This window comes from Leopardus geoffroyi, chromosome D4, assembly GCF_018350155.1.
Source record: "Leopardus geoffroyi isolate Oge1 chromosome D4, O.geoffroyi_Oge1_pat1.0, whole genome shotgun sequence".
Lineage (NCBI taxonomy): Eukaryota > Metazoa > Chordata > Mammalia > Carnivora > Felidae > Leopardus > Leopardus geoffroyi.
Genome location: NC_059342.1, coordinates 2827810 through 2854634, shown reverse-complemented (window position 1 = coordinate 2854634; position 26825 = coordinate 2827810). Strand labels below are relative to the sequence as shown.

The window sequence follows — 26825 nt, the reverse complement described above, 5'->3', positions numbered from 1 at the left end:
TCGCTTGTGCAGTGAGGTTTCTCCACCAACATCAGCATGAACATCCCCAGTCAGGCCGTCTGCGGGCCTAACACAGAGCAGACACACACGCACAAGCACACGTGCACACACGCACACACACACACACACACGCTAGACGTGGCCCTTTGTCAGGAATGACGTGGGGCGAAGGACCGGTTCTGACCTACTCTCTCCTGCTGCAAACGGAGCGGAACCAGACGCCCTCTGTCGGCCACGCTGTGCCGGGACCTGTGATTTTCTCCCCAAGGAAGGGTTAAGGGTTGACCCGCCTCCAAGCCCTGACCCAGGGCAGCTGCCCCGGGGGGACTGGGCAGGGGAGGGCACGGGCTCCTAGAGCCGTTTCCATCCTGGAGGGACAGTGGCCCCAGGTGGGAAACCAGGTGGCCACCCTGCACACGGGCCCCCACGCTGACCCCCAGCCACAGGTTTGTTTTTTCATTTTTTTTTTTTTTTTAAGTTTATTTATTTATTTTGAGAGAGAGAGACAGAGCCAGGGAGGGGAGAGGCAAAGAGAATGGGAGAGAGAGAATCTCTGTGCACTGTCAGCACAGAGCCTGATGCCGGTCTTGAACCCACGAACTGTGAGATCATGACCCGAGCCGAAGTCGGACGCTGAACCGACTGAGCCACCCAGGCGCCCCGATGACCAGTTTATATGCAGGCTTTTGGTTTTGTTTTTTTTTTTAACGAACACATGGGACACTGTGAAGGTTACTAACCGAGTGAGATCTAGCGCAAGCTCGGTAGTCTCAACTCCTAAACGCGCCCCCGCAAGCTGCCGAGGGCCGTGCACACCGGTCTTGATGTTCGATCACGTTCTGCATACAGCAAGCAAACACCGTGCCTTTTTTGGCGTATTTTTCATTCAGACTGCTTGAAAGTTCTGCGTTCTCTCGACGGGACTGTAGAGCGAGTGTCACTAACATTAGCACCAGAGAGGAAACCCCCCGCCCCCACAACGCCCCTCAGAGCCAGGGCACCGGGGTCCTGAAGTCACGTCGTCACCCGGCGAGCACCGATGCCCAACACTCCAGCTCTCTGGAATGCGGCTTTGTTTTCTCAACCCAGTACCTCAATGCTTCACTTTTCGAGAAATGCTCTCTGAGTTCAGAAAGAAGCCCCTTTTCAGTGATGTAAAGAAGCCACCAAAAACGCCACCGAAGACATCTCCTTACAAGTACAATTTCTCTCCTCGGCAACAAAAACGAGGATAGTCTTTGGTCAGTACAAGGAAACCACCCAGGACCCACCGGAACGTTCCTCGGTGTGGGGAATGTGCATCAGATGACACACGGGAGCCAGCTTCTCTTGCAAATCGTGAACATGTTGAGACTGAGTCTTGACTCGGCCAGAAATTCCCAGCCAACCTGAGAAACCCCAGGGGCTGCGACGTGGGCTCGCCCGAGTAAGGGTCCTTTTAAAGGTTGCTCGTTTTGTTTTTACCAAGAAGCCATCAGCTCTATGGTTATGAGATCTCTACAGATGCACACACGTTTGTCCTGCGGGTGGGGGGTCCTTGGGGAGGGCGCGCACGGAAACCCCTCCTAAGTAATCCCTTTACCCGACCATCAGGGACGCAGGGTCAGCCCAGGCTGCAAAGGCAGATTACAGTATCCTTACGTTTCCCTGGAGAGCACACGCGGACACGCTCCTGGCTGTCACTGTCAGGGTCAGCTTTGGGGAGCGTGGAGACCGCCGACCTCCCCAGCTACGCCACTGAGACAACACGGGGCTGCCGCCTCCGAGCTTTTCTGATCAGAGAGAAAGAGACTCAACACAGCCCTGTAAACCTCTCCTAATTCAGTACAAACGTTCCATTGCATTAAACAGACCACTGCTTCCAGCTTCGGGCGGGGGGGCGGGGGGGCGTCTGTCCTCTGCTGCTCCCTCGTGGGTCCCTTTCTTGGTTGGTCTGGGGATGGGCTCCTGGAAGTCCCTGGCTCTTCTGTGATCTGTAGGAACCCCAAACAATCAGGGAATTTGGTCAACGTGGGTTTGGATGTGCAGGGACACAGGAGCCCCAGAGGAACAGGGACACGGCTCCCGGAGATCACCAGATCGCCCGGTCTCCCAGGATGCTTCAGACCCACACATCTGAGACCCGCCGGGAACCAGCCCTCTCTGGGATGGTGGCATTCGAAGCCTGCTGAACACAAGACTTCACGTCGGTCTGCGGAGCCCGGGACTGCCGTGTCCACCGAGTTTCCAGCCACATCCTTACACCCGGTGGTTCAATCAGGACACACTTGCACTTACGGATATTTAACTGTGTCACACACTGCCGCTCACCGACACACCCAGGTGCCGCGTACCAACGGCAGACATAAGAGACAGAAGAGCTCCGTGACACAGAAGTGACCAGCACACAGGCATCCACTCCGCTCACAGTGTAGAGTGAAGCTACCAAACATCGTCATGACGTTCTGAGAAACCCCCTGCACGTTGTGGGGCCCGCGACCTTCCCTGTCCAGGCCCCGCGGGGAGCAGCCAGGGGGGCTCAGGGGAAGGCGGCAGATACTGTCGCAGCGTGGTGCATTCAGAAGACCGGAGCCAAGACGGACAGAGCGCACGGTCTGCCGTGACACACGCTGGCGGGTCCTTGGGTCCCCCTCCTGACGTGACGTCCACGCCGGGCAAGCCACTGGCGAGTGGACTTCCCGAGTCCCCTCTCTGGAACTCCCAGGGGCGAGGCGTGCAACAGATACGGCCGTGGCCACAGAGCGGGGCTCCCCTCCCCCGCTCCCGGAGGCAGGCGCTCTCACTTGCAGAGAATCCCGTTCTGCAGGGTTCTGTTTCCGTCGGTGATGCAGGGTGAGGCGACTCTCTGGGGAGGGTCTTCCTTGCTCTTCGGCGAGGGGCTGCTGTTGTTGCTGCCGCTGGACTTGCTTCTGCTGGGATCGAGGGCAGGCTGGGTGGGTGAGGAGTGGGCGCCGCGGCCCCGGACCAGGCAGGTGCAGACCAGCCGGAAGAAAGCCCGCCGCATCTCCTTGCTGGCCAGCGTGTAGATGACGGGGTTCATGGCGGAGTTGAGCACGGCCAGCATGATGAACCACTGGGCCTTGAACAGGACGGCGCACTCCTTCACCCTGCAGGCCACGTCGACGAGGAAGAGGATGAAGAGTGGGGACCAGCAGGCGATGAACACGCTCACCACGATGACCACGGTCCGCAGCAGGGCCATGGAGCGCTCCGAGTTGTGGGGGCTGGCCACCCTGCGGCTGCTGGACTTCACCAGGAAGTAGATGCGGGCGTACAGGATGACGATGGTCACCAGGATGGCCGTGAAGATGCTGACACAGAACGCGATGTACTTCTTGGAGTAGAGGGGCAGGATGGTGGAGCAGTCGGGGAGGTCGTGCACACAGTTCCAGCCCAGGATGGGCAAGGCGCCCAGCGAGAGCGCGATGAGCCAGCACATCCCGATCAGAAGAAACACGCGGTGTTTCTTGTTGGCGTCGTACGGCCGCATCTTGATCATCGTCAGGTGCCGCTCGATGGCGATGGCCAGCAAGCTGCAGGTGGACGCCCCCAGGGCCACAAACATGCTTCCTTCCCGCAGGAACCAGACCGTCGGGGACAGGCTCAGCGTCCGCTTGCCCGACATCAGGATGTTGACCTTGTAGGCGATGCCGGCCAGCAGGTCACAGAGGGCCAGGTTGCCGATGAAGAAGTACATGCGGTTGTGGAACTTATTGTTTCTCCAGATGGCGACCAAAACCAGGAGGTTCTCCAGCACGATGAAGCTGCAAATGACCAGGAACAGCACGGTGGTCAGCGTGCTGCCCTCGGGGGCCTCCTTCAGCCTGCCCTCCAGCTTGCCCACGTAGTTGTAGTGCTGGTGCAGGGTCTCGTTCCCGGGGGAGGGCCTGGGGCGCGGTGCGAGGACGGCGGCCGCCATCGCCGCCGGGACTCACCGAGGCTCAGCTCCGGGAGCCACCAGAGGGCGCCCTGGGCACGTCCATTTCCAGAGAAACCAACCCGGCTCAGGCTTTGGAGGTGGCCCCGGGCGGGACCCCGGCCAGGGCATGGAGAGCGGGCGCCTGCGGAGACAAAAGAGGGGCGCCCAGCGATTAAGGGGGAGCAGCGGCAGCGGCAGAGTCGGAGGAAGGCACCAAAAACGCGGGAGCGTGGGACTGGCCGGGGCTCCCCGGAGGCAGAGGCAGAGGCGGCCACAGGCAGCGACTTGCCGTCTGCAGCCGCCTGGAGGGAGACTCGGTGCCCGAGCGCCCGTCGTTCACTCTTGTAACATGACACAGACCCAAATAAACGTCCATCGGGGACTCTCCAGGCATGTGGGATGCTGGCCACCCGGCCTCATCCACAGGCGGGAGCTGCTAAACCATGATTCCCAGTTACCGGGAGAGAAACGGGGTCATCTCAGGACAACAACAACACAGGAGAGCCCAGAAGCACGCCCACCCAGCTCCTGAGGCCTCCCTGGTGAGCCCGGAGCCACGTGGGGCGACGGCGTCCCGGGTACCAGGGCCGGGGACAGAGTCTGGTCCAGACGGCCCGCAGGCGAGGCCTGAGACAGGGCCACGAGGCCACCAGAGGCCTTCCCTGGGGGCGGCGGGACGTGGTGGGGGGGGGGGGCAGACGGGACGCAGTTCTATACGTCCACCCAGGGTGAAGGAAGGGAAGGCAGGGACCAGCGCTTGGGCTTTGAACTTGGCTGAAAATCCAGAGCTCAGATGAGACCGTCTGAACCCCCCAAACTGAAGGCGAGCACATGAGCCAGAAGCCACGGCCCCCTCCGGGGGCACTAGACAACCGGTGAAGGTGAGAAGCCAAGCTCCAGGCTCTCCAGGGCCCCGGATTTTAGTCGTCCCCCAACCTGACACTTCCCACCCTCACCTGGGGCCACACTCAGCACCTCCGGGGACGTCACCATCACAGCTAGACGTGGCTTTCAGGGGGCCCACGGGTTTTAAAACGACAATTATTCGTGCAAGTATCTACTTAAGATCCAATGAGGTGAGCTTAAGACAGCCCACCGACTCCCCGGCCATGACTTCTTTGACTTTTGGAACATTCAGGTCAGAGCCCTCAGTCAGAGTCCGGCCACTGAGCTCCACTGCCAGGTACCAACACGGCCTGAGAGGGGCTCGTCCTGGAAGGACCCAGGGCTGCAGTGCTGGCGGCCGCTCTCGGAGGAGAAAGAGAGGAAACCGCGGGTCCCCTCAGGGCACCCTCCAGGTCACTGCTCCCCGGCCCCCGGCGCTGCTCAGGGCCCGGGGTGCCGTCAGCCTGCCCTCTGTCAGCGGGGGGTCGGGTTCTCTGAGACAGAAAGAGGCAGTGCCATTTCTTCTTTGCAGACTTCCCCAGCACGCAGAAGCGTCGATGCCCTGCTGCTTCCAGAAACCCCGGGGGCCCGGCCTCTGGGAGGCACGGGTGTGTCTGGAGGCGCACAGGTCAGCTCAGTGGACGGCTTTGCCACCAGCCTCTCCTGGCACCGGACCTTCATCTAAGTCCATCCTGAGAACGGCGATGTCCCCGCCCGCGGTGGGCACACACAGGCCCCACGCCAGCCCGCCCGCTGCCCCCTCTGTCCGCTGGCACCCAGTCCAGTCTGCCTCACACCTGCGCCCTCACCTGGGTTTCCGTCCCTGGAACTGACCATGGTACACACGTGGTCCACGTGACTCACGACCACGGGTGAGTGAGCCAGCATCACAACAGTCTGAACCGCAGAAGCATGTGAGTGTTCCCTACACGGACAAGGTGTGCGAACTGCTCGTGAATCGACGAGACAGGGCTCCAAACATCCACATCAGGAAGGTTCTTAAGCCTCAGCACAGCTGCCGCTGGTCTCCGGCCCGATTCCCCGGAGAGAAGTCCACGCCACGCACGGTCCTGCCTCTGCACGCTCCCACCCCCGGGCTTGTGCGGACAGCGTGGACAGAAGGGACCTTCCAAACCTGCTGGGTCTGGACCTCTTGGAGGTGAAGAGAGAGGACGCACAGGTGCAGGGCTGCAGGGGTGCCCTTGCCCGCATATGCGGGGTTCAGAAGGAACTGAGCTGAGCGACAAAGTCAGGACCCAGCAGTAAACCGACCACAATGAAAACAGGAAGACGTGCCAGAGAGCCACCGAAACCATGCATCTTGAGGGTGGATGTATCTCCCCACTAATGCTTGATTGATCATTTCCCTTGATGAAATATTCATCATTCAAAAAGCATACTTTTTCAGAACATCCTTTGCTAAATGCTATTCTCCGCCTTGTGTGTAACTGGAAGGCATCTGGCTCTCTTTGGAACTAAAAGCTTATTTTCTTTGGGTTTTCAACATTAGGACGTAGATTCCATCCCAAGAGTTACGTGCTGGGCTAAAGGCCAGACTGATTTGGGATACATCTGAGGGCTGCTATTTGTGGGCAAGAGCATCACAGAGGAGTTCTGCCTCCATGTCTCAGGGGCGCGGCAGGACCTGAGTTTTCCGGAAGAATACTCTCCCATCCTGCCCCCAACTTCTCAGGGCCAGGCAGGGCCTCAGCCCGCCGGAAACGTCCCTTCTGGGCAGTGTCGGGCTGGCGGGCACCAGCTCCTGGGAAGCCAGCCTGGCCTACCCTGCAGAGAAGGGGACCCCCAACACTCCTCCCAGTAAGGGGACCCCCAACACCCCTTCTGGTAAGGGGACCCCCAACAGTCCTCCCAGTAAGGGGACCTCCCAACACCCTTCCCGGTAAGGGGACCCCCAGCACCCCTCCTGGTAAGGGGACCCCCAACACCCCTCCCAGTAAGAGGACCCCACCGGCCAGCTTCTCATACCCTCGAGGGCCATAGTCTATTTCCGACCTCTGAGTAAATGGGGCCCCACAGCATAGTACTGTGCCTGGCATCTTTGTGCCGATGTGATGCTCAGCAGAGTCCTACGTGGAGGTACATTCAGATCCAGTAATTCCTGCTCCTGTCAAGGACGGCTGCACCTGTCTGTGGACACAGGATGGCTGCCGCATGTCATCGTCCTTAGATGCGCGGCTGGGGCTGGAAGGGGGCGTCCTCAGGAGTCTGTGTCTGTGCTTCTGTGCGGTGCCTTGGATTTCTGGACATCACGTTGGTGTCTAGGAGGGGCTCTGATACAGGGGTCCCTGTAGAGACTAATGGCACTTGACTGGCTGGAGAAGTCCCCACGGGGGTGACATTTATACATTATGCTCACATTTTGTTTTATTTTAAAAAATAAGCATCTGGGGCTGGTAGTGACCGCCGTCTGGCTTTTCATTGTAAGCATCTGATCACTGCTTAATTCCCCCGAACAACCCAGAAATAACGGCCGAAAAAGGATGCTGAGGAAGGTGGTGGTGGGCCTTCTTGTCTTGTATGGCTCGGAGCGCCGGCCCTGTTCCAGAAGCTGCTGCATGGTGCGGGCCGTCGGGGGAGGAACCTCTGCTCGCGGCAGACGACTTCCAGGCTCCGGAGGGCTGATGTCCACCGGCAGGACTCTCGCTCCCACGGGCTGTGCCCGCGTCCCCGGGACTCCCGCACACCCCTCCCGCTCACCCGTGCCGAGCAGGGAGGTGTGTGCATCTCGCGGTGAACAGATGTACTGCCCACGCCCAGTGCCCAGGGGACGGACTCAACAGAGATCACTACCTACAGTTTTCCCGGCATCCTCACGAAGGGGGGGTCAAGTCTGCCTCAAGGCATTTCAGCACCAACGCTTTTTCCCTTTGCTGAGAAGGACTAAGACGCCTTCTAGAAGGTGGTGCCACCGTGAGCCATCCGGGTTAGACCGTGTCCCATCAGTGGGGCTCCCCACCCCTCCGTTCCAAGGAGGTGCATCCGCGGACAGGGGCCAGCCCGGGTCGGCCGATGGATTCCAGATGTGCTGTCTACGCTAGTGATTCACTTTCTCTACACATGGCAATTTGAAAGATAAACAAACTATAAAAAGAAGGAAAAGAAAAAAGTAAAGGAAAATATTTCCACTAAGTCTGGGGTCCGTCCCTCTCCCTCTCCGTACAGGCAAACAAGAAAAGCACAGGAAGACAGTGAGAAATTCCTCCTGGTCAGAGTCAGGGTGAGATTTCTCAAAGGCACGTTCTCCCGGAGAAATCGACTCGTGCATCCTCTAAACTGAGCTAAAACGCCCAGCCTTTGCCGATGCTTGGAAAATTTCTTGGAAAGCAGTACTTTGTTGTTGTCGTTTATGAGAATTTAGGAAGGAAGTAGGGGGCCGGCCATTTCAACGCTCCAGGAAATTCTTTTGCTAATGAGTACTTCCCCTTGCCCCAGATTTCTGAGGTGACCCCGCGGGGCTTTTAGAGGTGGTCACGGCAAGAGGCTTCACACACAGCCCGCGCGCCCCATGCCAGCACTCTGCTCCAGCCCAGGCTCGGAGCCCCCGGTGAGTAACCCTTGTGAGCAGGCTCCCTGCTACCCGGCGGCTTTCCCAGGGGCCATTCTCCCGGGCAGGTGAGCCTCAGACGTTAACACAGATCTGGCACACTCCAGGCACGCGGGGTGGACCCAGGAGCCCGGGCACAGGCCCCAGGGTCTGCCTCTGCGCTCTCTCTCTCTCTCCTGGGTCCCCAGGCTCGTCCATCAAGGTTTTGATACAAGAGGGCTTACCCTCTGCTTTCTGTTCAGACGCCCCCTTCTCTGCTTGCTCTTAGTGAGGGCACAGGACTGGACTCCTGCCACAGTTGCCCCCCTCATGCGTGACGGTGTGAGCTCCCCGGGGGGACGCAGGGCATATGCAAATAAGAGACATCTGGGCCCAAGAAGCCCTAACTGTGGGGTCCCTCCCATCCTTTCCCAGAACGACGGGGCCACAGCACGTCTGGTCCCCATGGCGGCATCTGCCTTTTGGATGTTCGAAGAAGGAAACAGAGGCTGCGGCGTGGTGGTCGCCGTCCCTGGCGGCACAGCTCGGAAGACACGGCTGGGCTGGCTGGCCCGGGGATGTGATCCCCATGCACCACGTTAGGGGGCAGCTCTTCCGGAGCGTCCGCCCCTCCTCGCGTTCTTCACCCAGACGGTGACAAGAGTGTCACCAGGGGCCGAATGCTGGAACGCATGCGGACGGACGCCGGGGCGATGGGAGTCACGTCTTGAGGCCGAAGGGCCTCGCAGACTGACTCAGGACGGGCACCCGCTCGCGGTGCCGGGCAGATGCCAGAGCCACCCCTGGGTGCCACGCTGTGCAGTGAGCAGTCTCGTCACAGACCCACCCGGTGGCCTGCCGCCTGGCCTCCCACAGACACGGTGGCAACTCCACCAAATCAGAAGGAAAAGGACAGAGACCAAAAGGCGACTGCGTGCCCACTGCTGACACGACAGTGACCGAGATACAGGAGTCTCCACAACGGGGCAGAGGTCACCGCGCCTCCCGTTAGCGCCGAAAGCTCCGGAGCATCTCCTGAGGCAATTAATTATTTCAGCAGAAAATGGGGGCCGAGGACCCAAGCAGTGAGAAGTGGCTCCAAACCCATAGGAGGAGGAGGACGGAGCCACAGGAGAGGGAACAGAAGGCTGGGTGACCCCCAGCAGGCCCTCGGCTCCGTCACAGATGGCCCGAGGGCGCCCCGTGGCCAAGCCGGCTGTGTCACAGCACAAAGTCCTGGCAGAAAAAAAGGGGCTTCACAGCAGGGTAACCCCCCTTTCGAGACGACGGCACGCTCTGATTCTCGTTTCTCGATCATAAAAACACACGCGTACGCTGTAGGTATCGAAGCATCTTTAGAAGGACGGAAGCGATCCCAGACGACCAAGTCAGTGTCCTAGTTCCCAGGGACAGGAAAAGCGGTGCCTGCGTTCCGAGAACATCATTGGGCCGACGTGGGAGGAAACGGGAGTTTCTACTACCCACACGTGGTAGCAAATCTTCACCAAGTTCAGAAACGCAAGGGGAAAAGCAGCATTTTCAAAGATGGGACTGGATGAGAAGCCATGCCTTCTGTCTCTTAGCAGGAGGCTCCGAAGGGCTGACTTTCAGTCTCTGGTGTCAGAGGCCGGATGTGAAGGTTTGCTGACTGAGAACACCCCACGCGTGGCCCTCCTACGGCCACAAAATTACTCATTCCGGCCCTGCGCTCGGCCTCGGTTACGTGAGACATCGTACAGATCCAGACATCCCACGAGCCGTGGAGTGCCACACACACACACAGCCACACCATCAGCCGTGACACGGCCGTCTTTCTCCGCCACGTACCCACGGAACCTAACCCAGCCCTGGTACTTTCTAGCAATTGTTTTCCTTAACCGTGCCTGCAAGCCCGCCACGAAGGAAGACGAGAACGTTGACGAGCTGAATTACAAGTAGGTGATTATGTACCGTGTTGTCTCCAACGGCAACCTCCAGTCTTTAGAAAGATGCCGAACTCTGGAGTTGGTAAGGGTGCACCCTCCCCTTTAGAAATAATCTTCCAGAAGAGCCCCCGTATCTTCCTAACCCAGTGTGTTCTCCCTTTCAAGAACCCACAGTAAGTTCCTCTCTTACATCTAAATATAACAACCCACAAAGAATATGTCCCCGGGACTGGCCAGCGCCAGAAGGGACAGGGGAGAGGCAGGCCACTTGGAGCCCGGCGTTAGAAGGGTTAGAGCACGGCTTTCCCGCGATGGCCCCTTCCCCAGGCCTCATGTCAGCTATGAAGGCGGCGCACCGCTGTCCCATGGGACCCTTAGGGCTGCACCTAGGGGGTAGGGGCCGTGACCTCCAGCCCTGAGTCCTGCGGTCTCCACCGCCTACTTTGAGAAACAGAAGGAAAAGGTGGAATTTTGCCGCGCATGTGATGTAAAGGAATGGTTTCCAGGAGAAGGCCACCCCCGGAGCCCCCAGGCGCTCGTCCTGGAAGGGCGCCTGGCCTGCTAACCGTCCCGTCCCGGGAGGGACAGCGGCACTCGGGTCTTTACGGGGAGGCTCAGTCTAGCCGGTCGGGCCGTGGGCAAAAAGGAACCATCCCCTGTCCGCCGCGGAATGGGTGGCCCGGGGGACAGCGTGATGCTGAGGTGGTGGCTCGCCCTGCCAGGTCAGGTCCCCGTCGCGCCCGGGACAGGCTGGAATTTGGCAAGAAAAGGGCCCGGCTGGACTCGCCCGCCCAGACTCTGCACCCCGGGCCCCGCCGCCGACTCACCTCCGTCTGGGGAGGGCACTGGGGCCGCCCGCGTCCCGGCGACCCCTCCTCCGCTCCCAGCGGCCTGGACCGGGACAGCGGGGCAGTCCTGGGGCGGGGATGGGGGACGGGGGGTCGCACTCCGGCCGGGGGTCCCTCCCGCGCTCGTCCTGCCACCGCGCTGGCGCCGCGTCCCCGTCGCGTGTCCACGGACCGACTGGCTCAGCCTCTACGCGCGCGCCGGGGCGCAAACTTTTCCAGCGGCCTCGGGGCGGGCCCGCGCTCCACCCCTGCGCCCGCCCCTCCCCGCCTCCTCCGCCCCTGCAACCCGCCCTCTCCTCTCCGCCTCCTTCCCTGACGCCCACCCCCTCCACGCCTCCTCCGCCCCTGCAACTCGCCCCCTCCCCGCCTCCTCCGCGCCCCGCGCCCCTGCTGCCCCCTCCCCGCCTCCTCCACGCCCCTCCCGCCCGCCGCCTCGCCCCCCTCCCCCCTTCCCCCGCGTCCTCTGCCACTGCAACCCGCCCTCTCCTCTCCGCCTCCTTCCCTGACGCCCACCCCCTCCACGCCTCCTCCGCCCCTGCAACTCGCCCCCTCCCCGCCTCCTCCGCTCCCCGCGCCCCTGCTGCCCCCTCCCCGCCTCCTCCACGCCCCTCCCGCCAGCCGCCTCGCCCCCCTCCCCCCTTCCCCCGCGTCCTCTGCTCCTGCAACCCGCCCTCTCCCCGCTTCCTCCGCGGCCTGCGCGCCCTCACCTCCCCGCCTCCCTGAACCCCCACTTCCCCTTCGCCTCAAGTCCCAGACCATCTCCCCACCCCGCCCCCTCCGCCCCTCTCACCTCCCCACCCCCGCCCCCGCTTCCCTGCCCCCCTCCCTGTGTTCTCCCCTCCCCACCTCTACTCCTCATCTCCCCTCCCCATCTCCCCGCCCCCCCTTCCCACCTCCTGGCGCCTCGGCCCGCTCCCCCACCCCCCACCTCCGTGCTCGCCCCCCTCACCCCGTGGGCTCCTCTTCCCGAGCCCTCCACTCTCTCTCCTCAGCCCTTGGGGCCGAGCTCGTCCCAAGCCCCTGCCCCAGGAGGCTCCAGACACTGCAACGGGCTGGCGAGCTCCAGGCGGCCGACCTCGGGGTCTCAGGCGGGACCCAGCTGGACCAGGTACCAACTGGGCCCGTGGATGGACTTGGGCCGGGCGTCTGCAGCGCTGACAGCGAGGGTTTGGGGCGACGAGGACGATGGTGACGACGACGGCTGTTACCGTTCCCGTCCTCGTGATCTTAATGATTTCCATCTGAAACTACCTGACCGCGGGCTGGCTGCCGGGTTAGCTGGTGGCTCAGACCCTGTTCGTTGGCTCCCAGCTTCGCGTACAACCCCGCTCGGCTCCGGGGCCTGCGGGCCAATCGCAGTGATCGCTGTCGCACACAGGTTGGACCCTTTTGTGTGGCTGAATAAAGTAGTCCATGAGAGGTGCTGCTGAAGAACACCCGGGGAGGTGACCAGACTACAGAATTTCCCACTGGAGAAGGAAGGTAAAAGCCAAGTGAATGAACACAGCAACCGCTCCTGGAAGCTTCTGGAGGTTGGGAGAAAGAGAGGGACGAGAAGGAAAGGAGAGCAAGAAGGAGGCAGGGCCTGATGCCCGAAGCCAGGGTGCACGTCCCTGGGCAGGCAGGATGGAGGCCGCAGGGGTACCAGGAGGGTGGTGGAGGACAGGGGAAGGGTCCCTGGGGTACTTGCCCCAGATCTGGAGGCCTCTTGCTTCCAGAGAACAAGCCCTGTCCAGCATTCTCTGGAGCTGGGAGCGAGTGCTTCTTTGGGGCGGTTTGAGCCCTGATGGGCACCAGGCGGGGTTTGCGCTTTGCTGGCAGAGAAACCCGTGTCCTGGAGAACCTGGGGCTGGGGGCGCTGCGGAGCTCCGAGTCCCAGGAGGGCCGATGCTGGTCCTCCGTGCTGCTTAATGAGTCCCTGACTGCTGCGAGCCCCATCTGCGTGGAGGCCTTCCAGGCTGACCAGCGAGCCCTGCACAAGCTTCCGGAAGCCACTTCTGTCCCAAGTTGCAAGTGGGATCGAACGTGCCTCTTTCAGCATCCAGCCCAGCGGAGGGGAAGAGAGAGAGAGAGAGAGAGAGAGAGAGACACTCCCTCGGCCCACGCCAGAGCGGAGGGCACACGCGGCGTGCTGGCTTCTGCATCGGCACCCCACCGGGCACTTGGCTTATCGGTAATTCTGTTCAACTAGGTGCCTCATGCCGGGTAAGATGAGCTGCAGGTTGCTGTTCCTTGTGGCTCGGGCCCGCGTCTCCACTCACTGAGGGCCTCTGAAATCAGACGTAACGGGGCAAACTTGAGGCCTGGTGATGCCTCCAAAAACAGCCCCAGAAGCCCTGAAAAACAGGGGGGCTTTTTACCGCAGGCGCCCCAAGGGAGAGGCGGGGACGTGACACAGAGGCATTCCTGAAAATCCTCTCAGGAAAACCTTCCTTCCCCCAGAGATTCTCCCCACACACAGCCCTCTCACTGAAGCAGTGCTCCACCCCCACCCCCAGCTCCTCCCTCCCTGGGCCTTAAGGCTCAGACACTGGACCCTGACGGGGGGGGGGGGCCCTCTGTGTGCCCCCCACAGCCCCTAGAGACATATTCTCTCCCTCCTTCTCTCCAGGAAACCAGCCCTCCCTGAGGGTCTCTGCCTCCCGGAGTAACGAGGGAAAGCTCGTCACAGAAAATGTCAGCTCATCAGTACGGGAGGAATGGAAGAATTAGGAGCTCTGCATTCTGCACCCCTCAGATAACTGAGCGGGACAAGGGGACGTGAAAGTGTGTCAATCACACAGTGCCACCCGGGAAAGAAAAAACACCCTCCACTTTCATCGGAGATGTCTGGCTGTCAGCGCCTTCATGGGGATTCAAACTCAGCATCACCCATGCTGGGTCAGTCTGACGTTAGGGGTCGAAAACTCCAGCTCACGGAAATCGCCGACGCGTGGTCTTGCTGAAAACATTTCAGCCCTCACGTCCAGTTTACGGGAAGGAGGAGGGACAGAGCACGCGGTAAACAACCCCAGGAGAAAGGACCAGACGGGTGCCGAGAGCCAGACCTAGCGCATCCCTCAAACAGGGTAACGTCAGGAAAAGGGTAGGGTTGGTTCTAGGATGAAAACAGCTAGAAAGAAGCAACGTTTCCAACAACAAGCATGAACCTGATCACCTAAGCAGCACGAAAGTATTGTGATGACATTTCGGTATGAACGGAGTATCACAGACCCATCCGTACTGCTAATTGGGTGTGGTGACAGCACAATGCTTATCCGGAAGAATGGCCTTATTTCTAGGAGATGAGCTGTTGAGGGTGAAATGTCTTGATGTCCGAAACTTGTTTTCAAATGACTCAGCAAAGACGATACGTGCACAGAAGGTAGAGAGGACAAAATCAGCGACCGGAGCTGGGGAGCGGACGCGGTGGGGAGTTGTACAACGTGTTCCCCTTCTCTGGATGTTTGAAATTTTTTCGTAACACAAAGTTGGAGAAAAATAAAATGTCAGGTACCAAATAACTTAAAAATTTCTCCAGCTCTTTTCTCAGGCCGTCAAATCCAGTCTAGACTTAGGAGAATCAAATCAAAAGATAGTCTAATTTACATGTGAATGCTTTTGAAAAACCATCTGGCCCCAGACTTGACTATAGTAGGTACAAACCTATTACATATCACATATCACCGTATAAACGTAACGTGTACTTGTTTATAAGTTTACAAAAGGAAACATTCACCTTCCCAGCGGTTGGGCCTACAGCCTGGCCAGCAGGTACAGGGAGCTCGGACGTGGAGCCACGGGGGACCTTCGACGTGGAGCCACGGGGGACCTTCCCGGCAGGGCCAGGGTGCTGCAGGCAGTTTGCAGGAGCTGAGTGGCTGCGAAGGCAGGCCGGACGCTTTGGCCTGCAAATGCGCCTCCTCTCTGCCTCCCTTTCCTCTCCCAGCCTCTGCCTCCTGGATCCCGGGTGCTGTCTGGGTCCCCGGGTCAGAATTAGTGGGCACCACCCCTGTTCTGAGCTCTGCGTTGGCTCTTCTCTTGAGTAAATGTGCACCCCACCTTCCTTGGTTTCCAGACGCCTCTTTGCAGGTGTGCACCCAGGACGGTGTGGTGTGAGCTCACTGGGGACGAGCCCTGGGAGGATGGGAGGGGGGGAGGGGTGCTGGGTAGGAGGAAAGGAGCCCGGCACCGGGGAGAAATGGCTTTCAAACAGCAGCCTGGATACAGACTGGCAAAACAAAAGTTGGCCTTTGTGCAGTAACCCTGGCTGGACCCGAGTGAAGCCTGGGACTCGCTGACCTCTTGCAAGTAAGTATTCACTGGCCGACAGACACCGAGCGAAGCTGAACCTCATGCGTTCATCGTGGCTTCCGCAGTTAGCACCTTGGCGACCCGTCTCCCTGCCTCAGTCACACCTGCCTTTCGCCTCCCACGCTGCGCGGTCAGCCAGGAGCCAGCGGAGATCCCGAGACTATTCTGTTCACATTTATTTTGTACGGGCACCTAAGTAGTGTGTCTGCGTTCGTGCAAGTGTGCGACTGTGTGTGCACGTGTGTCTGTGTGTGCACGTGTACAGCTGTGTGTGCACAGAGGAACTGCACTGTGAGGGACCCTCCACGGAACATGAACACGTGGACCCTCGGGTAAAATACAAAATAAATATTTGGTCTTTGTTTTTTTCTCCGCACAGAGCTCCTAAAAGCCTCAGTTTATTTTCTCTTGTATGTTAATGAGATGACTGGGGGAGGTGGCTGGGGGAGACAACCGCCTCAGGATGGGGCCGGACGACGGGGACACCGGCCCTGTGATCAGAGGGCTGGCATTTGCGGGTCTCCCGCCCCCATCCCCGGGGAGGTGTGAACACCCCGGGCTGGTGCTGGGAGGGACACGCGGAGCTCTGGGCCCCCTCCCCTCCCCTGCCTGTGTGTCTCTTCCCTTTGGCTGCCACTGAATTGCACCCCTTGAAATAAGCCCGGAGACATCCATAAAGTGTTTCCCTGGGTTCTGTGGGTGGTTCTAGCAAGCGACCAGACCCAAAGTGGGTGTGGGAGCCTCGGAATTGGTGGTCGGCTGGGCAGAAGGTTCAGTGGGAGCAGACGGGGAAGTGTGAAATCAGCCTGGGGAGGCGATCTGATGAGGTTGTGCGCTGTGCATGCACATGCTTTCCTGCAAGACTGTGTGTTCTGGGAGCCGGAGGAGAAAGGATGGGCTGGGGGTGGGGGGTGGGGAAGGGAGGCGCCCCGGATCCCGTCCCATTTTGAGAGTGGTCCGAGGGCTGGCAGCGGCGTCTGCAGCTGAAGCCCACAAACGGGGGGCCGGGTGGGCAGCAGCCCTTGGACGCTTGTAGTCCTATTAGTCCAAAGAGTGCCCTGTGTTCGCAGATGCCCCTCCTGCAAGACGGGGTGGGGGGGGGCGTGGGGTGGGGAGCGGCTTGCGGGAGCCGCGGCCTCCGCTTAGGAAGCCTGTCTGCGCACACCGTCTGCAGCGCAATCCAACAAAAACGCCGGTTGTGTTTATTCAGTCGCTCACAGAGCGTGCAGCCCTCGGCGTGGTTGTGTGCAGACCTGTCCGTGCTCTGCTCGGACCGGTTCTGTGCACTCCTCCCGTGCTCCTGGCTCTGTGAACGAGTGTCTGCAGCCGCGCTGAATTACTTTGCTTTTTCGTGGCTGAGAGAGGGTTTGCTTGGGGGTGGGGGTGGGGACACGGGGCGACCATGGAAGAAGGTAACCGTAATTGCAGATTTCCTCACTCCTCCAACATCAAAGGCCTGTGGGTTTAGAGCAGAAAGGACCGAAGGGGTTTGATGAGACCGTGAGAGTGGAGATCAGCGCTGGCCTGGTGCTCACTCCTGCCCCAGACCTTCACACAGAATCACTCCTTAACCACACCAGGAGACCCAGCCCCCAAGACTGGGACCATCCCATTCTCCAGATGAGGAAACCGAGGCACAGAGATTGCCGTTCACTTGCCCAAAGTCACACAGCTAGTAAGTGGCAGAACGCCCCCCCAACTTGGACTTTCTTGACCTAATTTGGCCCTTTGGAGGTTGCAACCTTCTTGAAGCACATTGGCCTGAACTTACTGCACAAACGACCAGTACCTGGGGTGCCTGTGGGGTGCCTGCGTAGGGGTCCAGGGGCCGCTCCCTCCACTGCTCTTGGCTGGAGCAGGAGGGCGGGGAGGATGGACACCATCCACAGACCCTCACTCTGGCCAGCCCCCACATCTGCTCTCCATTCTGGACTGTGAGTGGCCGGTTTGGGGAGACTGGATGGAATCTACCCGGATCCTTTAAGGACGGCCCCTACTTCAGCCTGTGAGCATGGCTAGAGCAGGCTGGAGGGTGGTGGTGGGCAGAGGAGTGGGGGACTTGCTCCTACTGTCGTTCTTAATTCCTCTGACACTTGAATTTCTGCGTGTCAGAGTCCCCCTCTGGAAAATGGTACGTTGCACCACAGTCAGTGGGGACCACGTTAACTATCTGGGTATTTCAATGGATCATAGAAGTTTGCAGCTTTCTACAAAATGCACACGTGGGAAAAGCTTTCCTTCTTTATTAATTTAATTGAAGCCGTGCACAAACCCTTCTCCTTGATTAAAAGATGTTTTCAAAAGCTGCATTTAGAAAAGAGGAAAAGTCTCAGATCAATCATCGAAGCTCTCATCTCATGAAACAAGAAGAGGGGCAGAAGAAACTCCAAAACAAGTGGAAGGAAGGATAAAAGAAAATCAGTCGAAATTAATTAAATTAAAACAGAAAAATAATCAGTGAAGCAAAAGGAGGTTCTTTGAAAGATCAATAAATTGACAAATTTGTGCAAGACGGGATCAGACAGAAGTGAATCTTGGGGATGAAGCGGAAGGTATCACACCCAGAGGGCCTTACGAGGATAATAAGGAGAGACTATGAACAAGTCGACACACATACGTTTGACAACTTAGATATCATGGACCAGTTCCTTGAAAAGCACAAATGTCCGTAATTCTTCCAATAGGAAGTACACAGGCTGAGAAGTGGAATTCATAATTTCTGAGATCTCAAAAAAGTAATCTTCCAGTTCAGATGGTTTCACTGAAGAATTCTACCAAGCCATATAAAAAAAAGGATGAATAATACTAATTCCAAAAATCCCTTTCAGAAAATAAAAAATGATTTTCCAAATCATTTAAAAAAATTTTTTTTAACGTTTATTTATTTTTGAGACAGAGAGAGACAGAGCATGAACGGGGGAGGGGCAGAGAGAGAGGGAGACACAGAATCAGAAGCAGGCTCCAGGCTCTGAGCTGTCAGCACAGAGCCCGACGCAGGGCTCAAACCCACCCCCCGCGAGATCGTGACCTGAGCCGAAGTCGGGCGCTTAACCGACTGAGCCACCCAGGCACCCCTCCAAATCATTTTCAAAGCAAGAATTATCCTATCCCAAAACCAGACAAAGATGGCATGGAAGAAGAAAACCACAGACCAATATTCCTCATAAGTATAGACACAGACATTCCTAATAAAATAGTAGCAAGTAGAATTCAGCATTACATGGAGGTTACAATTACCATGACCAAATTGAGGTTATTACAGGAATGAATGTTGGTTTAACATTCAAAAATCAAGCAATACAATCTGTAATATGAACAGCCTAAAGAAGAAAAACCATATAATCATATCAATTGATGGAGAAAACATATTTGGCAAAATTAACATCTATTTATGATAAAATCCTCAAAAAACTAGGAGTAGAGTAAATCCTCAACTTGATAAAAGAGCATCTGGCATCTATAGAAATTCTATGGCTGGCATCATACTTGATGCAAGACTGAATGTTTTCCTCTAAGACCAGGAACAAGACAAAATGCCCTCTTTCACCACTTGTATTCAACATTGTCCTGGAAGTCCTAGATAAAGAAAATAAAGGAAATAAAATGTATACAGACCAGAAAGGAAGAAACAAAAGTGCCTTCATTTGCAGATAGCATGATGGTGGCGGTCCTCCTAAGAATCCTAAGGAATCTATGAAAATACACAAATAAAAATTCCTAGAGCTAATAAACTAGGCTACAGGATACAAGATCAACTTACAAAAATCAATTGTTTTTCTCTATACTATCGATGAACAGATGGAAACTGAAATTAAAAATGCAGTGCAACTTAAAATCACTAAAAAAATGAAATTCTTGGGTGCAAATGTGACAAAACAGGCACAAGCTGAAGACTACAAAGCACTGAAGAGAGAAATCAAAGATCTCAATACATGGAGAGACATACCATGTTCATGGATTAGAAAACTCAACATAATAAAGGAGTCTATTCTCCAAAAGTGATATACAGGTTTAACACAATTCCTAACAAAACCCCAGTAAATTTTTTTTTGCAGAAATAAACAAAATTATTCTAAGTTATTCTAAATATTCAAAATTATTCTGTTTATACGGAAAAGCAAAGGAATTAAGATTGCTAACACAATTCTGGAAACAAAGAATAAAATGGGAGGAGTCACTGTACCAGATTTCAAGACTTACTATATAATTACATTAATCGAGACCATGGTGTTGGCAGAAGGAAAGACATGTGAATCAATAGAACAGAGAACCCAGAAATAGCCCCACATGGAATGGTTAATTGATATTTGACAGATATTTGCAAAAGCAATTCAGTGAAGGAGGAATTGTCTTTTCAACACATGAGGCAGCAGCGACTGGATATCCAAAAACAAAAACATATGCGTGGACCAAAAATGTTTGTAAGATGACCTTGGAGAACGAAAGCTGGTGAAGGCAAAGGTGCAGAGAAACTGAGTCACTCTGGTGGGAATGTAACTGGTGCAGCCACTCCAGAAAACAGTTTCTGGAATGGAGCCTGGAATTCTATACCCAGCCAAACTGACCACCATGTCCGAGGGAGTCACAGAGATGTTCTTCTCAGACGCAGCAAGAATTCAAACTGTCTTGGGGAGCTACCTGCAAAAACACCTGCAGCAAAACAAGGGAGTAAGTGAAGGAAGAGATAAGCCTAGGCCCTGAACCTGAGAAATCCAACCCAGGGAGGCAAATCCCAGGAGGCCTGAGAGGGAAAGTCTCGGGATGGCGGCTGTGCGGGAGGCTCAGGGAGAGGCCCTGCCTTCTTCCATCGGTTTCCTGTTTGGCTATTCCCACTCGGTCATTCCCAATGCTGTCATTGTGTGTGTCTGTGTGTGCCTGCGTGTTTGCATGAGTGTGCATGTGTGTGTGTGTGTGTGTGTGTGTGAGTGTGCTTGTGTCTGTGTCTCTATGTGTACATAAGTGTGTATGTGTCTGGATGAGTGGATGTGTGTCTGTGTGTGGCTGTGCTGTGTCTGTGAGTGTGTGTGCATGTGTGTGAAGCCTGTGTGTGCACATGTGTGGAGCAGAGTCCCCAGGTCCAGACAACACGGTTCTCTGCAGGCAGAGTTTGGGGGCCACCTGGCACCCCCTGAGCTCCTCGCTTGGCCGTCATTTCTGATGCCCGGAGGGTCTGAGGATGATGTTTAAAGCTTTTCTGCAGTTACCACTTTGTCTCTTGTATTTTCACCCCATTTCCTGTACACTGTGTTGAAAGACAATTTAAGATGAAAACTCCCTTACTTTCTTCCCCCTCTGAATCTTACTTGATTTGGATTACAATGAAGCAAAGAATTTTCTGTGTTAGCCTAGAATTTTCCAACACCCGTGTGGCATTTATACCACACTCGCCTGATTTTCCAGGACAGCAGCTGCCCTCCAGCATCCTTCCAGCTGAAGATTAGCTTCACTCACAGGCTCATGCTCTGCCTCCTTGGGCTTTGATAAAGACCCGGTGATGTCACCAGTCCCGCTTTTCCCTGCACTGTGTCAGGTAGAGAGTAAACTCCAGGGCCTGGAAAGATCCAGAAAACAGGGCTTGGACACGAAATGCTCCCCCTCCCTCTCACCTGTCATTTGTTTACATTTTATTCGCTCCACCAGCTACCATCGTGGTGGCAGGCCAGAACAGGACCAAACGTCTGTCCTCAAAGAGCCAATAACTGATAGAGTGAGGACGACACCCTCTAGGGCGGCTCTCACCCAGGGCACAGTGGGGGAGGGTGGCGGGGTGGGCTCCAAGCCCAGATAGCATGTGCCCTCTGGGCATCACACACAGGTAGAAATGGCTTGAGGTCTGTGGGTGTGAGGGCGGGGGCGAGGGGTCCAGCTGGCAAAGTGGCAGGAAGGGTCAGACCTGCCAGTGGTCACGCCAAGGATTTTCCAGCTGTCCTGGAAGGCCTGGGCCTTTGCAGCCTTTGAAGCAGGCGGGTGTCCCAACCCAGTGGGCATGTGAGCTCACGTGGTGGCCATGCCTTCTGCTCTTGGGAGGGGCTCCCTGTTGCAGCCTCGATGGAGAAGGCAGGCAGAGGGCCGGGGGCAGCCCTGGGGGGGGGTTGTCCAGAACATTCACCTCTGAGCCGCAGGGTCGGCAGGTGGCCTGGCAGGCGTGGACAATGCTGTGGTCGCTCACCGGGAGGCTCACAGACATGGTGACTTGTGCTTCCGGTCGGCTGCTCTCTATAAACAGGTACATTATCTGTCGACATCCAGAGAGCTACGAGGCGTGTTCCACTGGCTGGTGTCAGGCAGCAGGTGAGCCTGGTGGCAGATCCTGCTCTCGAGACCTTCTCCCAGAGCGGGGACAGAGCTCAGCACCACTGGGAGGTCGGGAGAAACGCAGACTTGGAGCCTCGGGGCCCTGCAGCATCCAGTCCTGGGCAGCGGGGCTGGGGGCTGCCGAACCGGGTCTGGGTCACCCGAGCCTGCGTCCCAATCTGCTGGAGGAGGTACGGGTCGTCCCACGCCCTTTGGATCTCGAGCCTCCCACCCTCCAGGGCTTCATGTCCCTGTGCTTGGATGGCTCCCCTCACTCTCCTGCTCACGCTGCCGGCTTCTGCCGGTCCTGCATCAGGATGTCGCTTGGGGCTGCTGCGTCTGTCTCCCGAGTGTCCTGGCCTCTCCCCAGGGAGGAAGAAGTCCGTTCCCACAGTCAGCCCCCCCGCCCCCCTCGCTCCAGCCCTCCCAAACTCCACCCTCTCTGTGTGGTCCTGGGAGCAGTTCAGCCAGACCCTGTGCTGACGGCACCACTGGCCGAGCGGCCAAAGGCGGGCGGGGAGAACTCCAGAGCTCCTGCTGACACCCCTGTAGCCCTGAGAGGCCTCAGCTGCCAGCCCCCTGTTCACCTTGCTCGGAGACAACCTTTCCCCAGCTCCCCTCCACACGTAGATGCCCGCGCCCTTTCCGTCACCCCCTGCTTTGTTCTTCCACTCAGGAAACAGAAGAAACCAGAAGGGACGTGTACACGCTCCCATGTCACAGCCACCGACCCACCAGCTCTGCCCTGGACCTCTACTTCCCTCCCGTTGGAAGGGAGGAACTCTACGGAAGCAGCCCACGCCAGCCTTACCGTTGGCTCCCGGGCCCGGCCATCGTCCTCTCCTTGGCAGGAATGTGACAGGCCAGGGCTCAGCTGTCCTAATTAGGTAATTAGGTAAAAGTGTTGGCCCTGAGGTGCGTTATGGGTAAAAGCATTCCAAGGAGGAACAGGCCGAGTGAAGGGGACAGGTGGGTACACGGCTGTGTGGTTCTGGTGACAGGACCCTGGGTGGCTCCCAGGAAGATGCAGGCACCCTCTGGCCCCGGTCCGCACTCCCCCTTGGGGCAGAGGGAGGGAGACTCCCCTCCCAGGCTGGACCGGTTGCCGGGGCCCAACAGCAGAGCTCCCAGAATGCCCTGGGCCAGGGCAGGATGTGGTCAGCTGGGGCGGGCTCCTCCGGCCCCCGGCCTCGGAGTTACTACAAGTCACCGGTCGGTGGCCCGCAGACCGTCCAGGAATTCCCAAGGCAGGCCCGCAGGAGGGAAGTGGGCAAAACCCTGGCTTGGTGGTCTAGGGAAATGCCCTCCTCCTAACCACCACCTGAACGCGGATGCTCTACTGGCCATGACTTTGGATACAGGAAGCACGGTCAGAGGCGGTGGCTGGGCAGAGTGTCTCATCAATGTGGAAAAAACTATACCACGGCAAAGCTCGAGACAGCTTTCTGGCACTCTGAACATAGCTGCTCTTCAAAAATTCTTCTAATGTTTTTATTTATTTTTGAGAAAGAGACAAAGCAGGGGAGGGGCAGAGAGAGAGGGAGACACAGAATCGGAAGCAGGCTCCAGGCTCCGATCTGTCAGCACAGAGCCCGATGCGGGGCTCGAACTCACGAACTGCGAGATCCTGACCCGAGCCGAAGTCGGACGCGTAATCGACGGAGCCACCCAGGCGCCCCCCTGAACACAGCTGTTCTTTAAAGTTCTGAGGCACTTTGGGGAGATGGATACGGACAGTGCAGTCAGGAGAGTGAATGACACCAGGCGGTTCTCATCCTGGTACTTTTCACGGATGACCTTCAAAGCAAGGGCGTTCGTGACGCTTGGCACAGAGTCTGCGAAACAGAAGCCAGACGTTCAACTTAACCTGTGGGCTCGTCGCTGGGGCTCTCCTTCCTCGACTCAGCCCGCTCCCCCTGTGTCTCTCTGAGACGTGCAGACGATTTCTGCGTCAGACTTTCTGAGCAGTGTCCTCTCCCGAATCCCTATGCAGGCAGAGCCTAGACTGAGAGGACATCTGTCAAGGCGAGGGCCTGACCAGCGCTCGCTCGCGACACGGCACAGAGCCGGGCACGGCGAGCAGGAAGGCAGGCCCAGACGCACAGTGACAGGAAAGGCTGGTGTGTCAGGAGGCCTTCGGGAGACGGTAGTGCCCCCGGAGCAGGAGGACCCCTCAGCGCGGCAAGCGGGAGCTGGGGCGGATGCCCTGGGCCACAGTCGGCACTCGCCGGGGGCCCATCAGATGGACTCAGGCTGGGAAACCGTGTCAGAGTCCCCATGCAGACTTGGCCTAAGTCCACAAGAGGCGCGGAGCCCGTGGGCCCCAGAGAGGCCGTGCACGCGGTGTGGCCGGGAGCGCTTTGCACGCTCGCCCCGCTGAACTCAGTCCGCCGTGGACCCCTTCCCAGGAGGCCTGAGACACGGTGGCCTGCTTCGTGCCTTCCTCGGGGGGAAGCCGGGAGACCCGGCCGGAGCTAGGGGTCACGTCTCCTTATTCGCGAAAGTCTTGGCCAATTTCCCGCTCGTGTTTCAGAAGCTCAACTTACGTTTATAACCAAACCGGATTCTGTAAAGCACCCGTCACTGCTACCAATGTCTTCGGCTTTCACCGTGGATTTTATCTTATTTTTTCCTTAGAATGATTCTGCCTTTGACTCAAGACATTGGGGTCAAATACTTCGGAGGGTCTCTTGGGGAAGGTCATCCTCTTGTTTCAGGAGTGGGAGCTGGGCACCCCCACCCAGGTCTGGGCCTACAGGGCGAGGGGACAGCTGCTGTTTCCCCGGCCACATGTGTGATGTCAAAGTATTTGTGGCTTTTTAAAAAAATGTAATTGCAAGGCGTGAATCTCAAATATGGCTGTTACCATGTTCCCAGGGAACCATCTGGAAAGTGAAAACAGTGTGTTTCTACACTGATGCGCTTTGCTTTAACGGCCCCGCTAGGGCCCCTGGGCAGGTGAGACTGGGGGTCGGGGTCTCCAGGAGGCGCCTGCTGGGCCTTCCGTTCTCAGCCCGACGTGAAGCCAGCCTCGACACCCGCGAGCTACAATGAGCAAGGGTGTGTCCTCACCAGGGCCAGGTTTAGGGAGCCCATGAAATGTTGCCAAACCAACAGAAGAAACACAAAGGGAAATGATGATGCAAAGAAGAAAAAGCAGTGACTGTGGGAATAAGATAGAAACAGAAACGACCAAGAGTGAGCACATTCGAGGCTGTGCACGCACATGTCATGGGACGTCGGGGTGAGTGTGTCGGGTTTGATGGCTTTTGTGCAAATCACTGCAAGTCAGAACGGGAGTGCTGAGGTCGGCGGGGAAGACCTCTCTGGAGACGCGCTTGCCTGTGGCTGTGGCTGCTTGTGGAAGGAGCAGCCAGTGCAAAGGCCCTGAAGTAGGAATGGGTGTGGCCTGCCGGGAAGAGTGAGACAGTCCTCTGCCCAGACATGCTGAGACAAGATGGGAGGGAAGCAAGCCAAGGTCAGAGGGACAGACCCTGTGAGCCGTGGCATTGGGTTCCTACAGCCGCTATGACAAGTGGCCTCAGACTCGGTGGCTTCAAATCGCACAGATGTGTTACCCCGCGGCTCTGCAGGTCCAAAGCCTGACACCGAGGTCCCGGTGCCTGCCTGCATTTCTTGGCTGGTGGCCCTTCTGCTTCAAACTCTGGGGCCACCGGGCCAGGTCTCCCCATGCTGCCGTCTGTCTGATGCTCTCCTCTCCTTTCAAGGACCCTCAGGATTACGTTGGGCCCACCTGGAAAGCCCAGAATGCTGTGCTTTCTCCTGAGTCAGCTGAGGGGCTTCCTTCCACCACCTTCGCCATGTTGGGTCACATACTCGCGGGCTCGGGGGGTTCGGACGCGGCCGTCCAAGGGGCTGGTCACCACCAGCCGGGTAAGCAGCTTGGGTTTTTACCCCGGGTACGGCAGGAAGGCGCTGGAGGAGACCTCTGGCAGTGCTCTGACTGTGCCTGGGGCGCCCCCGAATCTGAGGCTGCCCGCCGTGTGTGTTAGGCACGGAGGAGAAGGGGAGCTGGAGAGCACTGCCCTGCACTGTCCAGCTTCCCGGGGCCCCGCTTGGCCCTCACTGCACCCCGAGCTCTCCATGCCACCTGTTCGAGAAGAGAGGGCAAGGTGGGCTTTTCTGGGGAGAAGCCCGGAGACCTCAGAGTGGGGCACGAACCTGTGTCCCCGCAGGTTACAGGAGAGAAATCCATACCCTCGGGGCTCCCAGCCTTATTTTTGGCAACTGTCTCCTTTGCTTTTCCGCCCAGTTTAAGATTTTCTGAGTCATCCCTACAGTATTTAATCATTCACGTGAAGTTACATGCTTCCCAGGATCAATGTTCCGGTACCATGGACGGTCTTTAGAAAGGGAGTCCTATTCAGCTGCGTCCAGAGGCCGGCATACGAAGCTCCCTGCGACTGGCTAGAATCGTGGCAAATTGGTTTTGTGAATTAGCACAGGTCACGAGCCCCCCTCCCCAGTGAAACTAGAAAACCGTCGTTTCAGGGGTCATCTCCGCCAAAGCCTGGAAGTTTGCGCCCACAGCTTGCGCTCAGGCAGCACACTGGGTCTTACTCTGCAGGACGCGTTACAACATTTTGAGAACCACCCAAAGGGAGGGAGGCTGCTTGCAAGGCAGCCAGGGGCAGGAGCGGAAGAGGAGCCCCAGGTCGTTCCTCCTCGCTGTCCAGGTCGTGGATGATAACGCACGGCGGGTCTGGCGCACCTGGGGTCGTTCGCCGACGTGTGGTCCCCGAGCCTCGGAATAGGTGGGTGTCCCGGGAGGCCAGTAGATAAGCTCCTGTGGCTTTGAGCAGCCAGAACATCCAGGCTGCGATTCCGGATTACCGCTTCTCCCCGCTCAGCCCCCTCAGCCGTCACCCCACCAGCCCGCCGCGGCCGCGACAGCCAGGACCCTCTGATCGTGCCCGCCCGGCGCTCGTGGTACAACGCGAATTTTCTCTGCTCTGCCCTCCAAACTTTCCATCGTTTCTTGCTCATTCTCACTTTTTTTCGTTTGCTTTTCACCTCTGTTTTTCTGGTTTTCAACTGTTCCGTCTCAATTTTTATCAGTTTTACACATCACATCAGTCTGCGGTCTACTTGTCCTT

The 26825-nt window shown here is 57.5% G+C and overlaps 1 protein-coding gene and 2 long non-coding RNA genes across 3 annotated transcripts; 1 reads left to right on the top strand and 2 right to left on the bottom strand.

Moving 5' to 3' along the window:
* Positions 1-684: 684 nt before the first annotated feature.
* S1PR3 (sphingosine-1-phosphate receptor 3) lies at positions 685-11369 on the bottom strand. The gene is made up of 2 exons (XM_045467477.1): positions 11101-11369; positions 685-4061 (listed from the first exon to the last, which is right to left on the bottom strand). The coding sequence occupies exon 2, from the start codon at positions 3917-3919 to the stop codon at positions 2780-2782; it is 1140 nt and encodes a 379-aa protein (XP_045323433.1). The 5' UTR covers positions 3920-4061; positions 11101-11369; the 3' UTR covers positions 685-2779.
* A 644-nt stretch (positions 11370-12013) lies between these two features.
* LOC123593094 lies at positions 12014-14624 on the top strand. Its single transcript, XR_006710118.1, has 2 exons — positions 12014-12229; positions 12500-14624. It is a non-coding gene; the product is annotated as an uncharacterized LOC123593094 (long non-coding RNA).
* A 3774-nt stretch (positions 14625-18398) lies between these two features.
* LOC123593165 lies at positions 18399-23244 on the bottom strand. The gene is made up of 3 exons (XR_006710161.1): positions 22520-23244; positions 21524-21770; positions 18399-20064 (listed from the first exon to the last, which is right to left on the bottom strand). It is a non-coding gene; the product is annotated as an uncharacterized LOC123593165 (long non-coding RNA).
* Positions 23245-26825: the final 3581 nt, after the last annotated feature.

Coding starts and splice junctions, on each gene's coding strand:
- S1PR3 (XM_045467477.1), bottom strand. CDS start 3,919: ATGGCGGCCGCCGTCCTCGCACCGCGCCCCAGGCCCTCCCCCGGGAAC.